Source organism: Alosa alosa, chromosome 24, assembly GCF_017589495.1.
Source record: "Alosa alosa isolate M-15738 ecotype Scorff River chromosome 24, AALO_Geno_1.1, whole genome shotgun sequence".
NCBI lineage: Eukaryota > Metazoa > Chordata > Actinopteri > Clupeiformes > Clupeidae > Alosa > Alosa alosa.
Window position 1 is genome coordinate 11,310,329 of NC_063212.1, and position 15,000 is coordinate 11,325,328.

At 46.4% G+C, this 15,000-nt stretch overlaps 1 protein-coding gene across 2 annotated transcripts in view; it reads right to left on the reverse strand.

Annotated features, from left to right (window-relative positions):
• Nucleotides 1–15,000, reverse strand: part of fam172a (family with sequence similarity 172 member A) — a 180,824-nt gene that overhangs the window by 144,868 nt on the left and 20,956 nt on the right. For both annotated transcript variants that reach the window (XM_048236399.1, XM_048236398.1), the window contains exon 6: nt 14,792–14,983. In XM_048236399.1, coding sequence (XP_048092356.1) covers nt 14,792–14,983 — 192 coding nt within the window. The remainder of the gene's footprint in view (nt 1–14,791; nt 14,984–15,000) is intronic.

Consider the following 15,000-nt stretch of genomic DNA (forward strand, 5'->3'; position numbering starts at 1 on the left):
AAGAGGGAGGCAGAGTGCCGGCAGCGCCGAACGACCTACAGCGCACCTCTCGCTCGGCGCCCGCTCGCCCGCACCATCACATCACACCAAAAATCCAATTATCAACACGCCGCCTAATTCATGCATAATCCCTTAGAATGTCTCACCATTTGGATCAAAAAGTTTCCCTCTCTGCCTCTGACACACACACACACACACACACACACACACACACACACACACACACACACACACTCTCTGTACCGGTGTCTCCACTGACATCCTGCACACACACACGCTCTCTGTACCGGCGTCTCCACTGACATCCTGCACACACACACACACACACACACACACACACACACACACACACACACTCTCTGTACCGGCGTCTCCACTGACATCCTGCACACACGCACGCACACACACACACACACAGACACAACTTTTGACTGGTGTGAGCAGCTTGTCAACAGACAAACAACTTTTCTTCCTTATTTTCCCTTTTTCTCGTCCACTGTTCCACTGCTCTCTTTAGAGATTATTCTTTGTCTGTTCTGTCTGTGTGTGTGTGTGTGTGTGTGTGTGTGTGTGTGTTTTCCTCATTCTCCTCCTCAAAAGGACAAGAGAAGTACATGAGACCTAAAGGCATATCCTCTCCTCTGCTCTCTTCTCTCCTCTGACGAGCAAACACATAAAAACAACAAGAGGGAAAACAAGACAGGGGTTGAGAAAAAGACAAAAAAAAAATGCACAAAATTAGAAGCGGATCAATAAACAGCTGAGGGCTTCTATTTATATGCACTGACTGGCTCTGCTGTACGACTCGCCGGGGCTATGCAACCGAGGAGAAGAAACACCCATTTTCATCCACTAGCATTGACTTCATGAGCATAACTCTACACCACAGTTACAGAGGAGGGAATACAGGTTCTCTCTCTCTCTCTCTCTCTCTCTCTCACACACACACACACACACAGACACATACATAGACACATACATACACACACACACACATACATAGACACATATTCTTCCACTCCAATTAGACAAGGCAAGTGAGGTGGTGGAATTGCCTCCATTCTCTCAAACAAATATAGTTGCACACGAGTCAACTTTGGAATTCAGCTTCCTTTGGGTATATTGCCCTCACTCTGAAGGCTGACCCAGTTGTACTTCTATTAACCTTATACAGCCCTCTAAACTATGGACTGGCTTTTCTCGACCAGTTTTCTGAACTTATGTCGCTCATCATCACTAGCTATGATGGATAATTGTAAATGGCTTAATTTCAATATTCATGTCAATAAGACAACTGATGCTAAAGCCAGTAAGTTCCTTTAATGTGTTGGACAGTTTAGAGCTAAAGGCATGTTACAGGACCCACCTAATAACCTTTGGCAACACCCTCGATCTAGTCATTTCTAGAGGATAGAAGTCACAGACTTATCAGTAAAATGATATAAATATGTCTGATCATCATTGTGTATCTTTTAATATTGTACTACATACTCCAAAAATTCGGCCCAAATTGCAATCAAATCGCTAATTTTGACATTAGAGCAGAACAGCAGTTCATAGCTCTTATAGACTCCATAAATTTAGATATTTTACATCATCCCATTAATCAAATGGTAGAGGCTCTAATCGTGAATTAGAGCTCTGCTTGACAGAGTGGCAACTCCCCTTAAAGACTCAAAAAAGGCCCTGTAGCAAACTGACACCTTGGATGAACTTAGAAATATCCATGATCTAAAAAGATCATGTAGGAAAGCTGAGAGAAACATGGAGAAAAACTAAGTTACAGGTTCACTGTGCCATTCTAAAAGAAAAATTACAAATTATAATAGAGCTATTGAAATGAGAGGAGGAACCACTTCTCTAAGGTAATTGCTGAAAACAGTAGAAACTCTAGGGTGTTGTTCTCACCATTGATAGGCTATTGCATCAAACACCTTTGACACACACAGTCAGGCATCCTCTAAGATCACGAAGAATTTGCAGTGACTTCTTCTTAAAAACAAAAGTCATTTCTATAAGGGAGGCTATTGTAACACAAGTAATATGTTTGATAGTACAACCAAAAACAGCCCCCAAAATTAAAGGTCCTTTAGCACTATTACTCAATCTGAGCTTGGTAAAATTATAGCTCAACTGTTTTTTTTTTTTTTTTTTTTTTTTTTTTTTTTTTTTTAGATCCAATCCCTACTACATTCCTCAAAAAGTATACAGAGGCTTAGGCTCCTTTTTCTCAAGGTAATAAATACCCCATTAGAAACAGGTATTTTCCAACTGCTTTTAAAACTGGCTGGTTGTGAAACCTTTGCTTAAAAAGTCAAAACTTGACCATACCCAATCTGAGCAACTACAGGCCTATATCAAATCCTATGGATTTTTTTGAGCAAAATACTTGAAAAGTTGTTTGCAATCAGTTAAATGCAATTTCAAAGAAAACAGTATCCCTTGAAAAATTCCAATCGGGTTTTAGATCAAATCACAGCACAGAAACGGCTCTAGTAAAGATAGTCAATGATCTCAGACACACACTCAAACAAACACAATCCCTTATTCTTCTGGATTTGAGTCGGCATTTGACACCATTGATCATAGCATCCTAATTCAACGCTTTGGTAAAGTGGGTGGGTCTCTCTGATAATGCTCTAAACTGGTTTCAAACCTACATTACTGGCAGAGATTTTTATATCAGTCTAGGGAGATCATGTATCTGAAAACATGACTTGCCTTTTGGGTGTGGGCCAGGGGAGCTGCCTTAGTCCCCCTACTATTTCTATATATGCTCCCATTGGGAAACGTCATAAGTCAGCATAATGTAAAAACTTCCACAGCTCATGAATGATACCCAATTGTATCTTTTCTGTGGAGCCAACTAACTCAGATGGCCTTTGCTCCCTCACTGCATGCCTAACCTCCATTAATCAGTGGATGAGCAAAAAAACTTTTGAAACTAAATGATGACAAAACAGGGTACTTCTGGTTGGACCAAAACTAAAGCTTAGATATTATTCTTAGTAATCTGGGGAACTTGGTACACCAGGTCAAACCAAAAGTAACAAGCCCTGGTGTCATCTTAGATGCAGAGTTAAGTTTTGTTCCATATCAGTAAAGTTACCTCCAGACAGCCTATTTCCACTTGAGAAACATTGCCAAAGTGCGGCCTTTTTAACTCAACAAGATGAAAGCTAATTTCTTTATCACTAGCAGGTTAGACTACTGCAATGCACTTTTCATTGGTCTCTCCCCTAAAAAACATCTAAAGAAATTGGCACTCATACAGAACTCTGCGGCTAGACTTTAACTAAGACTAAGAAAGAGAACACATCACCCCTGTGTTGGCTGAACTGCACTGGCTCCTATTTCCTATAGAATTGATTTTAAGGTTATGTTAATTACTTACAAAGCTCTGAATGGCATAGCACCTTCATATATCTCTGAGCTTTTAATATCTTATCAACCACAAAGGAAACTTAGATCATCCAATTCTAATCTTTTAATCAAATACCCAAAGTGCTCCACAAACAAAGTGGGAGAAGCTGCGCTTATCCATTATGCCCCCCAAACTATGGAACACCCTGCCTCTGTACATCAAGCAGGCGAAGTTCAGTAAATATTTTTAAAAAAGATCTGAAAACATACCTGTACAGGAAAGCTTTTAGTTAACTCATCTTATCCTGTAGACTACATTTTCAGATTATTCTACATCTGCTACTATTGGAAGCAGCCAGCCAGAAGCGGATGGGCTCCCCTATTAAGTCAGGTTCTGCTCAAGGTTTCTTCCTGGAATATGGGAGTTTTTCCTTGCCACAGTTGCCATATGGCGTGCTTGTGGGGGTAAGAGGGTTAAGGCTGCCAGTCTTAAGGACGTGCCATTTTCTATATTTTGATATGTTGCTGAGTATAACATAAACAGCAAAGAAAAAGTGATTGATAATGACTGACTGACTATTATTGTGTTACATGTTTCAAATGTAAAGCACTTTGAGCTGCATTCTGTGTATGAAAGGTGCTATACAAATAAAGCTTTATTATTATTATTATTATTATTATTATTATTATTATTATTATTATTATTATTATTATTATTATTATTATTATTATTATTATTATTATTGGCTTTCACACACACACACACACACACACACCAAAATAATAATGTTTTCTTCGTGCTCTCTGATCAATTTTTAATTTGCTGGGGCTTGGCACGAGTTTCCCCGGCCTGCGCTGGTAATTATTGCATTTTATTGACAGCTGCTGTCCCGCGGGACCCTATTTAAAAGAGGTTTAACCCCAGAGCAAGTCCCTGACTCTGCCTCGCCTTTGAAGGTGCCAAGTGCATTGATTTGAACTGAGGGAGACGCGCTGCACCTTCCAAACCAGAAGGCCCTGGATGCCCCCGCAGCCCCGGCAGCCAATCACAGGGCCAAACGGGAGCATCCTGTTACCCCCCTGCGTCCTCTGTGCATACGCATACGCACACACACAGCAACACCATACAGGCAGGCCCCCAAAAGAGTTGCATCTCTCTGCAATCAGCTGATGAGGGGGGGAGAGAGAGAGAGAGAGAGAGAGAGAGAGAGAGAGAGAGAGAATCAGAGAGAGATGAGGGGGGGGAGAGAGAGAGAGAGAGAGAGAGAGAGAGGGGGGGGGTGGTCAGTGGCACCTAGGGACCTGCTGATTCGACCCCAAACAAACAGGAATGTGCAAATGTGCAGTTGCAGTTACACACACAAACAAACACACACACACACACACACACACACACACAGAGAGAAACCAGCTGTACAGGAGTACAGGAGAATACAGGAGAAAGAATGAAATGATGGTAGAAGAGAGCAAGAAGGAGAGAGGGATACCGAGAGAAAGAGAGGCATAACGAGTGCTGGAGATAGTGAGAAAGAGAGAGAGACAGAGATAGAGGCAGTGAGAAAGAGAATGAGAGAGAGGGAGAGTGAGAGGAAAAGAGAGAGAGAGAGATAGATATATAGAAAGAGAATGAGAAAGAGAGAGGGGAAGAAAAAAGAGAATGAGAGAAAGAGATAGGAGGAGGAGAGAAAGAGAGCAGGAAAGACAGAGAGAAAGAGAGGGAGGGAGGAAGAAAGAGAGCAGGTGACAGTGAGAAAGAGACAGAGATAGAGAGAGAGGCAGTGAGAAAGAGAGTGAGAGAGAGAGAGAGAGAGAAAGAGAGAGAGAGAGAGGGAGGGAGAGAGGGAGGGAGAGAGGGAGGAATGAGGGGATTTGAGGAGACAGAAAGAGGGGAGGAGGAGTGCCTACAGGAGGGCTGCATGGGAGAGGGAGGGACAGGCTGCGGGTCTACAGTAGCACAAAGCCGTCCCGAGAACCAGCCCATTCTGAGAGAGACATCAATCTGCCGGAAAAAAGAGCTGACATGACAGAAATTAAACAAGATTCCTGTGTTTGAGTTTGCCTGCTTTACCCGGCCTCCTCCTCCTGCCTCCTCTCCCCCTCTCTCTCTCTACCTCCTCTCTCTCCCTCCCATCTCTCTCTGGAACCCCATTGAAATTCTGGGCAGAAACAAACCCCTAGGCTTTTGACACACTTTTGAAAACACCACACCCCCTCTTTCTTTCCAGCAAGTCTCCAGAGCCGACCCCCTAACTGACTAACAAGAAAGGGGGGGGGGGCTGGGGGTGCAATTGGGGGGTGGGGGGTGGGGGTGTGAGGGCATGAATCTTATTTTTTATTAAAGACTTTACATTTTAATGAAATGCAGGCGCTATACACACATATACACACACACATATACACACATGCATCTTTTTTTTCTTTCTTTTTTTTTTTTTTGCTCGTCATGGTTAAGAGGTGAATTCTGGAGTGTGTCTGCATGGCCAGTGAGGGGATATCTCAGGTTGGAGGGGTGTGTGTGTGTGTGTGGGGGGGGGGGTCTTGCAACGATAGAGGGAAGCAACGCAATGGAAGAGAAAGTCACAGGTGGGGGAAGAGGGAAGTGTTTATGTACATATGTGTGTGTGTGTGTGTGTGGGGGGTGTCTGTGGGTGTGTGTGTGTGTGGGTGGGGGGGGGTGTGTGTGTGGGTGGGGTGGGTGTGTGTGTGTGTGTGTGTGGGGGGGGTTTCTTGCAGTAATGGAGCAAAACAACGCAATGGAAGAGAAAGTCTCACACACACACACACAACCAGAGGTGTACGAGACGGGGAGAGATGATCACAGGAGTGAACGAATAGCCAGACAAACCCAGGTGAAGCTGGCGTGAGGAAAGAAAGAGAGAAAGAGAGAAAGAGAAAGAGAGAGAGCAAAAAAAGAGAGAAAGAGAGATGGAGAGAACGAGAACGAGGGCAAAAAAGAGTGAGAGTGAGGGGTTGATCGGAGGAGAGCGCTGACTTGCTGTATATTTATTGCTGCTGTCAAGAGCTCATTTTCACTCATGCCTCCTGTAGCCCACTAGGGGAACGAGGGAAGATAGAGAGAAAAAGAGGGAGGGAGGGAGAAAGAGAGAGAAAGAGGCACCAGGGCACCTGGGAGAGGCATGGAGAGCTTCCATACTTTCCAGTCACCGCCTGAGCGCAGTGGGGGGGGGGGGTTTGATACCGGGTGGGGATTTGGATGGGTCAAATGTCAAGCAACTGCAAGCTTTAAACAAGATGCTCAGAGCAAGCAATCAATCCCACCATGAAAAAAGGCAAACAGGAGAACGAGGGAGAGAGAGAGATGGAGAGAAAGAAAGAACGAAAGAGAGAGAGATAGAGGCTGAGGGGCTGAGAGGGAGACAGCAAAGAAAGAGTGAGGCAGACATGGTGTGTGTGTGTGTGTGTGTGTGTGTGTGTGTGTGTGTGTGTGGGTGTGTGTGAGTGAGTGTGTGTGAGTGTGTGTGTGTGGGTGTGTATGAGTGTGTGTGAGTGTGTGTGAGTGTGTGTGTGTGTGTGTGTGGGGCTGTGTATGAGTGTGGTGTGTGTGTGAGTGTGTGTGTGTGTGTGTGTGTGTGTGTGTGTGTGGGTGTGTGTGGCTGTGTATGAGTGTGTGTGTGTGTGTGTGTGTGTGTTGTGAAGAAACAGTCTGGCTTTAGTGAGCTTCATTAGCCCTTGGCATGCTGTCCTCTATTGCCTGAAAGTGGAAAAGCGGTCACACAGACACCTCAAAAAGACAAGATGACCCAAACAGGACATGAAGAGTTGATGACCACATGCACAAACAATGATGAGCACTTACTGAGCCCACGCTGGACTTTAACTCTTTCCTGCACTCATTTCTTCTTCACTTCAATCTCTCCCCATCTCTCCATCCCTATCTCTTCTCTTTCTTTCTCTCTCTCAGTTTCCTTCCTCCCTGTTTTTCTCACTTTCCCTCTCTCCTCCCCGTCTCGATTCAGCCTTGACAGGGCCAGAAGGTAATGATACAGCTGCCATGATGCAACAAGCAGACCTGTCGGCTGTCAGCACTGGAAATCATGAAGGAATAAGCTGTCATTAAGAGAGCCTTCTCTCTCTCGGTCTCTCTTCCGCGTTCCCTCTCTCTCTCTCTCTCTCTCCCGGCTGCCGAGCTGTCAGACCCCCTCTCCCCTCCACTGATGCCAGGCCCGCTGTGGCCTCCCTTCGCCTGTCACTTACCCACAAGTCTCTGGGAACATGTCGCCACTTCCTGATTCTCCACAGCATGTGCGCAGGCCACGCTCCAGTGTGTGTGTGTGTGTGTGTGTGTGTGTGTGTGTGTGTGTGTGTGTGTGTATGTGTGTGTGAGTGAGTGAGTGAGTGTGAGAGTGTGTGTGTGTGTGTGTGTGTGTGTGTGTGTGAGTGAGTGGGAGGAGGAGTGAGGAGTGAGAGGAGTGAGTATGTAAGGTTCCATGTGGCTGTGTGTTTGAGCATTTGTGTGTGTGTGTGTGTGTGTGTGTGTGTGTGTGTGTGTGTGTGTGTGTGTGTGTGTGTGAGAGAGAGAGAGAGATAGAGACACCCAGACAGAGATAGACAGAGAGTGGGATGAAAAACGATAGGCGAAGCCAAAAGCAATTGTCTCCTGTTTGGAGCATACACGACGATAAGACGAGGTGTCTACAAGCCTGTGTTAGCAAACAAGGGCCTGGTGTCAGAAGGTGAAAAGAGAAAAGTGTAAGTAAGCCCCTCAGGAGGGGGAGACAGAGAGAAAGAGAGGACAGAGAGAGAGAGAGAGAGAGAGAGAGAGAGAGAGAGAGAGAGAGAGAGAGAGAGAGGGACAGAGAGAGAGACAGAGAGAGAGGGGGAGGGGGAGGGAGAGAGAGAGAGATGTATCCAAAGTAATCCATGGAATATGCAGAATTAAGCAGACAGCTGCCTGACTGTCAACAAAACAGTGAAAAAAATGCCTGTCAGCCTGTTTTGGTGGTCAGGGTACTGGGAATGGATATTGCCATTTAATCTATAGCACAAATATGTGTGTGTGTGTGTGTGTGTGTGTGTCTGTATACATGTGCACACACAAGAATAAAAAAAACTATGGCTAAAAAACTCTCCAGTGTGTCTTTTTACCATTTCCCTAGTAATAGACTAACCCCCCTGAAATCCAGAGTTCTTTGAGCATAATGGAATTACTTCATGCAGACACTATGGCAAAGAGCAATGATGCACGTTACTTTTACCCCTTGCATTCCGGGGAACCAGCTAAATTGATGAAGACAGCGCTGCAACATTGGAGGACAGTACACATTGGTCGTAGTGTTATCCGATTGCGTCGAAGTCCAAAATCATTCAGAGAAATCATGGTCTAGTGTTATCCAATTAATGCAGTGAGATTTTAAATGCATGCTTGTTGTCGCCGAAAGTTGGGCCATTACATTAGCTCTTGCCAGACCCTTAATCTTTCTAGATTATCAGGGTCTGGATTTTCCAAGCTAGTAAAGGACAGAACTCACAGCATATTTAGCAAGCTATACCAAAGCTCTTCGATAGCCTTTCAAATAATCAAACTAAAAAGTAATAACAAAGTAACCAGGCTAGGTTAATAATAAAACCTGACATGGGCAAAACTTACATCAAATGAACTAATGAAGAGGAACTAGAGGAACTAAAGATAGACCCAAAAGAGAAGCAGACATGAGGGGAACCCTCATGAACTAATGAAGAAGAACTAAAGATGGACTCAAAAGAGATGTAGACATGAGGGGACCCCAAAACCAGACATGGTGGACGACGGGGCTAAGGAGGACTGGCTAGCGTGGGCTAACGGAGGATAAGAGCCCGTGGAGCACTGACACAGGACCAGCCACTGTCTCCACTCGGCTAATCGTTCATCACCTCGCCGCAGACACATGGCTGATCCCCAATCAGCTCTACAGGGGCCGAACCGGTACAGCACGGTAACAGCATCCGACACTGTCAAGACCAACGCACTGCACTGACGCCTCTATGTCAAACATCAGCTGTGCCTTGGAGTCGCCCAGCCAAGCAGGTAAGACGACAGCCTCTACCCACATACCTCTCCAACTCACACACACATTCACACACACACACACACTCACTCCCTCTCTCTCACACACACACTCTCACCCCCTCTTACACACACACACACACACACACACCCACCCTCCCTCTCTCTCACACACACACACACTCTCACCTCTCACCCCTCCCCACTCCTCCACACACACACACACACACACACACACACACACACACCCCTCATCTTCACCCCCTCCCTCTCTCACACACACACACACACACACACACACACAAACACACACACACAAACACAGAGCCTCCCCAGTCTTGCTAAATTCCATTATGATGATGTCCTGGAGTGGGCACCAGACTGGCCTGCTTATGGTGATGAATGGTGGAGCCCTCAGACAGGAGCTCCAGTCTGCCCGCCTGTCAGCCCACTTTACTACTGCAGGGGAAGAGGCTGAGGAAATGCACAACCCTTACCTCTACCGCTGGATATAATGACCAGCAACACTGTGGGGAGAGCGCGGTGTGTGTGTGTTAGTGTACACGCATGGGCATGACGAACCAGCCCATAGTCATACATACACGCACGCACGCACACACACACACACAACACACACACACACACACACACACACAGCATACCGGTACATACTCTTATACATATTTCTGTTCATATTATTTACCTCATTTTACATGAATAGATCTACCGGTAGTGTCTATACATCTGCAGAATCTATACCCCCAGTCCACAGTCCACACACATATTCTGTCTACTCCCCATTCAGTCTGACAGTCACCTGCTCCACCACCAGCCATAGGTGTGTGCTGTGTGTGTGTGTGTGTGTGTGTGTGTGTGTGTGTGTGTGTGTGTGTGTGTGTGTGTGTGTGTGTACTGGCTGGGGAGGGGCAGGAGCAAGGGAGGGGGTGGAGGTGGGGGTTGGAGGAGGTCTCCTAAGTCAATTTGAACGCAGAGCGCCGCACAGGTGATGAAATTACGCCGTCGGGCGCCGCAAGTCCCCTCGACATCTCACCTTGCCGTCAGCTGGGACCGCCACCTCGAAACAACAGCGCATCGGAATTACTCTCCAACTTAGACGCGACGCTGTTTCCCTATGGGATGATTTGGATATACATAGCACACAATAATAATACTAATAATAATAATAACAACACACACACACACACACACACACACACACACACACACACACACACACAAGGGTACTTTAGTTGTGCAAGTGGCGAGGAGACAGAAACAAAATAAGTGGGAATAAGACACGGCATAGGACATGATGCAGAGTTGCTGCAACCCAAGGGCTTCCCACACAAGCACACTCACAATCCTGCTCTTTAAAGTCTCAACTTTCAAATGGCACAAGGCAAAGATTTCTTTGAACTTTCTAAATGCATATATATATATATATATATATATATATATATAAATATTTTTGTTCTTAGTGGAAATAAATGTTACTTGAGCAGGAGAGGAATCCATAACTGTGAGTGTACTTGGAAACAAGGGAGAAGGAAAGAGAGAGAGAGAGAGAGAGAGAGAGAGAAAGAGAGAGGGAGAGAGAGAAAGGGAAAAGAGAGGAAAGGAGCGTGTGTTGACCGCTGAGATCTCACCCACTGGCCAGTAACCCGAGTGGAGAGGCTTTCCCACGCCCCCAGCGGTAGGCCAGCCCCTCTACCCCCCACCCCCCCCCCCATGCGCCCACCTGCCTGCCAGGCTGCCCTTTTACCGGACGCTCTCCAAAAACAGCGTCAGCACAGCGGCCCCACTGGTGCCCTCTGACTGGCCCCTCGGAGCTGCACCGGGCACCCAGCCCTCCTCTGGGCACCACAGGGGTGAAGAGGAGAGAGAGAGAGAGAGAGAGAGAGAGAGAGAGAGGGGGGGGGGGGTCAAGAGGGGTGATCAGGGGGGCAAGGGGGGTGATCAGGGCGTCGAGGGAGCTACTCATGACTACACACTGAGCCCAGGCATCAGCCTCGGCCATCGGGCTGGAGTGGACAGAGCAGGCAGGCAGGGAGGGAGGGAGGGAGGGAGGGAGGGGTGCTAGGGAGCGCCAAGGCCAGACATTTGCACGAAAGTAAGGACACACACGTATAATATTTTATACAACAAACATGTTTCAGCCTCGACACTACGGATATGTGTCCGGTTGACAAAAACAGACCAAGAGTAATCAATAAACTCCTAACACACACACACAGTCTCACACACTCTATCTCTCTCTCTCACACACACACCTTTTGAATGATTTATTTTAACCCACAAATCACATTTGTCTCGGATTCAAACCGATTCAAATATTTCCAGGAGTGAAATACAACTTTGACACTCATGGGCACAGAAATATGTGCCTACACCACACAGCAAGGCTGACTATAACAGCTGATATAAAGCAGAGTCTTGCCAACGGTCTTGCCCCAGACTGCCAAATACCAATATCACCAACTTACATGAATAGCCTAGATCACTGATATTTGCAACTACTTGATATTTGATACTTTTGTCATAAAAGGCTATGTCCATATGAAGGTTAACCTATGTCTAAGATGAACACATCCCTTTGATCTCTATCCAAGAACACAACAGCAGGGGTGGTAGGGATGTTACAAAACACATCATCAGAGCTGTTAACCCAACCTAGCAGTATGCTTGAATGTTTGTACTTAGTAGGCACATTTTTGGTAGCACTTCTTTAATCGTACAATAATACAGTTGTGATGTGCAGTGTAAAGTCCTTTGCACACACTCACTCACACACACATACACACTCTCACACACACACACACACACTATCCACACACGTGACGACGACGCACGCATCGCCATCGACGACGCGACACGCCACGCGACACACACACACTCGCACGCACACACACACACACACTCAACATTGGTTGAAAAGTTTTCCGACCTGGACCAAGAGAGCCAAGAGAGTTGGGGGGAACCTTGGGAATAGACTTCAATAAGGTGAGGCCGCTTGTATGCAGCTCATGAAACAGGCGTTAAGGGACACCCACTCAGCCTCCAAACCACTGGGCCCATTCTTCCTCCCATTATCCCTCCCATTATCCCTCCCAAGGTCGAGACACACCATGGAACCACTTCAACAGCCCCTATTCCAAATCCCACCTCCCACGCATCACAAAGGATCTCTGCCTAACAATTATGGACAAGAGGGTGGACCGCCACTTATACACCCACCACACAAAATGGATGCTTGAATGGCCCTTTATAGTTGCCAGTACATTTGCAACACTTGATGCCTGCAGAGATAGTGGCTTGTTGAAATTGAAGTTTACTCTTGTTGAATAATCACTGATCACAATAATCCAAACCTATCTTTAACCATACATCGTTGTTACATGCATACTGTATGTTACATATGTTCTCACTTACATGAGAGTGAGAGAGTTTCTGTGTGTGTGTATGTATGTATTTATTCAGCATCTGCAGATGGTCTAGGGAGACCTCTCAGTGTGATCCCACATCCCTCCACATCTCATGATATGTACAGTATTATGTGAATGAGTTTTCAGGTTGCTGGGGCTAGCCAGTGCTCCTCTACCTCCATGGGCTTGGATAAAGGGGAGCTGAGAGTCACTGTCCATGCCCGCTGATGATGAGTCGCCGCCCACTGTCCTGGCGCCGGACCACCCCGGCTGCCCTGATCAGCAACCAGCAGCTTGTCCCGGGTTGACAGCGGCCCCTCAGCCAGGCAGATGAAGCTCTTTTGGTTCGGCCTCCGGCCCACCTGAATAGAGGGTGGGAGGTCACTATAGTGCTCTTCATCATAGCTATAGTGCCTCTTTAATGCTACCATTAAGATGAGACTTTTTAGCATTTTACTAGCTGACTGACATTGATTTGTCTGTCTGTGTGGTGCAGTAAATGATCACACACTTCGATGTATTCTAGGGCTCTGTGGAAACAGCTGGGTTTTGCTGTATAGTATTATTGCCATGTATTCCATCTGTAAAACCGCGCATTTGTCTGTTTGTTTGGTATGTTTTTCATTTTATTTACGGAGCACTTTGGTCTTAAATATGCTATAATGAACAAACCCTACGCCCATTTACATGTTTCTGCAGTGAACTGTAATCTTCTCTACGAGGATTACATATCCTCCAAGGGATTATGTACACTTTGCTCCAGAGTTCGCATTTGCTAAAGATATATTTTGGTGAAAAAAGTTGATGACAACAAATTTGAGGGAAGAGGATGCAAGCGCATCATTCTCCCAGCACGCCCCAGTGCTGTGTGGTAACTGGGGTTCAGTATTTGCAATTGGTTATCTGTTTGTTCATTTGACAGCCAATGAGGGCACATCCAGTGGAGGAGACAGGAGCCAAGACTCCGCCACGGTCCGGGAACTTTATCCCCCCCCCCCACGCCCACGCGCCAAACTATATTTGCCTTTTATTTCAAGTCAAAGTGGAACAGCTCGGGAAAAAGCAAACACCGTGACTCGGAGCCAGGAATCATTTTCGAATCCAAACTCCGCCACGCGGAGGAGATTAACGGGCAGAGAGGCGTTGAAAGGCCTCCCCATCTGCGTGGGAGGCTGGACTTCCTCCCCATTTAGCCGCCTTAAAATTACACATAGAGAAAATACCCCTACACAACCTAAAAATTATCCATCTCTTTCCATCCTTTTCCCACACACACGCACGCATACGCTAATACACACACACACACACACACACACACACACACTCAACATTGGTTGAAAAGTTTTCCGACCTGGACCAAGAGAGCCAAGAGAGTTGGGGGGAACCTTGGGAATAGACTTCAATAAGGTGAGGCCGTTTGTGGCGAGCCATGAAACAGGCGTGCTGAGGACACCACTCAGCCTCCAACCACTGGGCCCATTCTTCCTCCCATTATCCCTCCCATTATCCCTCCCAAGGCCGAGACACACTACGGAACCACTTCAACAGCTCCCATTCCAACCTAATCTCCCACGCATCACAAAGGATCTGCCTAACAATTATGGACAGAGGGTGGACCGGCCACTTATACACCCACCACACAAAATGGATGTGCTGAATGTCCCTTATAGGCTACAGTACATTCTGTAACACTTGATGCCTACAGAGATAGTGGTTTGTTGAAATTGAAGTTTACTCTTGTTGAATAATTACTGAAGATCACGTTAACCAAACCTATCTTAACCATACATCGTTGTTACATGCATACTGTATGTTACATATGTTCTCACTTACATGAGAGTGAGAGAGTTTGTGTGTGTGTGTATGTATGTATTTATTCAGCATCTGTAGATGGTCTATAGGAGACCTCTCAGTGTGATCCTACATCCTCCACATCTCTTATGATATGTACAGTATTATGTGAATGAGTTTTCAGGCTATGGGCTAGCCAGTGCTCCTCTACCTCCATGGCGCGCTTGATAAAGGGGAGCTGAGAGCCGCTGTCCATGTCTTCGTTGATGATGAGTCGTCGTGCCCACTGTCCGGCGCGGACCACCCCGCTGCCCTGGATCAGCACCAGCAGCTTGTCCCGGTTGGACAGCGCGTCCTCGCTCAGGTAGATGAAGCTCTTTGGTTCGTCCTCCGTGGCGTCCACCTGGAATAGAGGGTGGA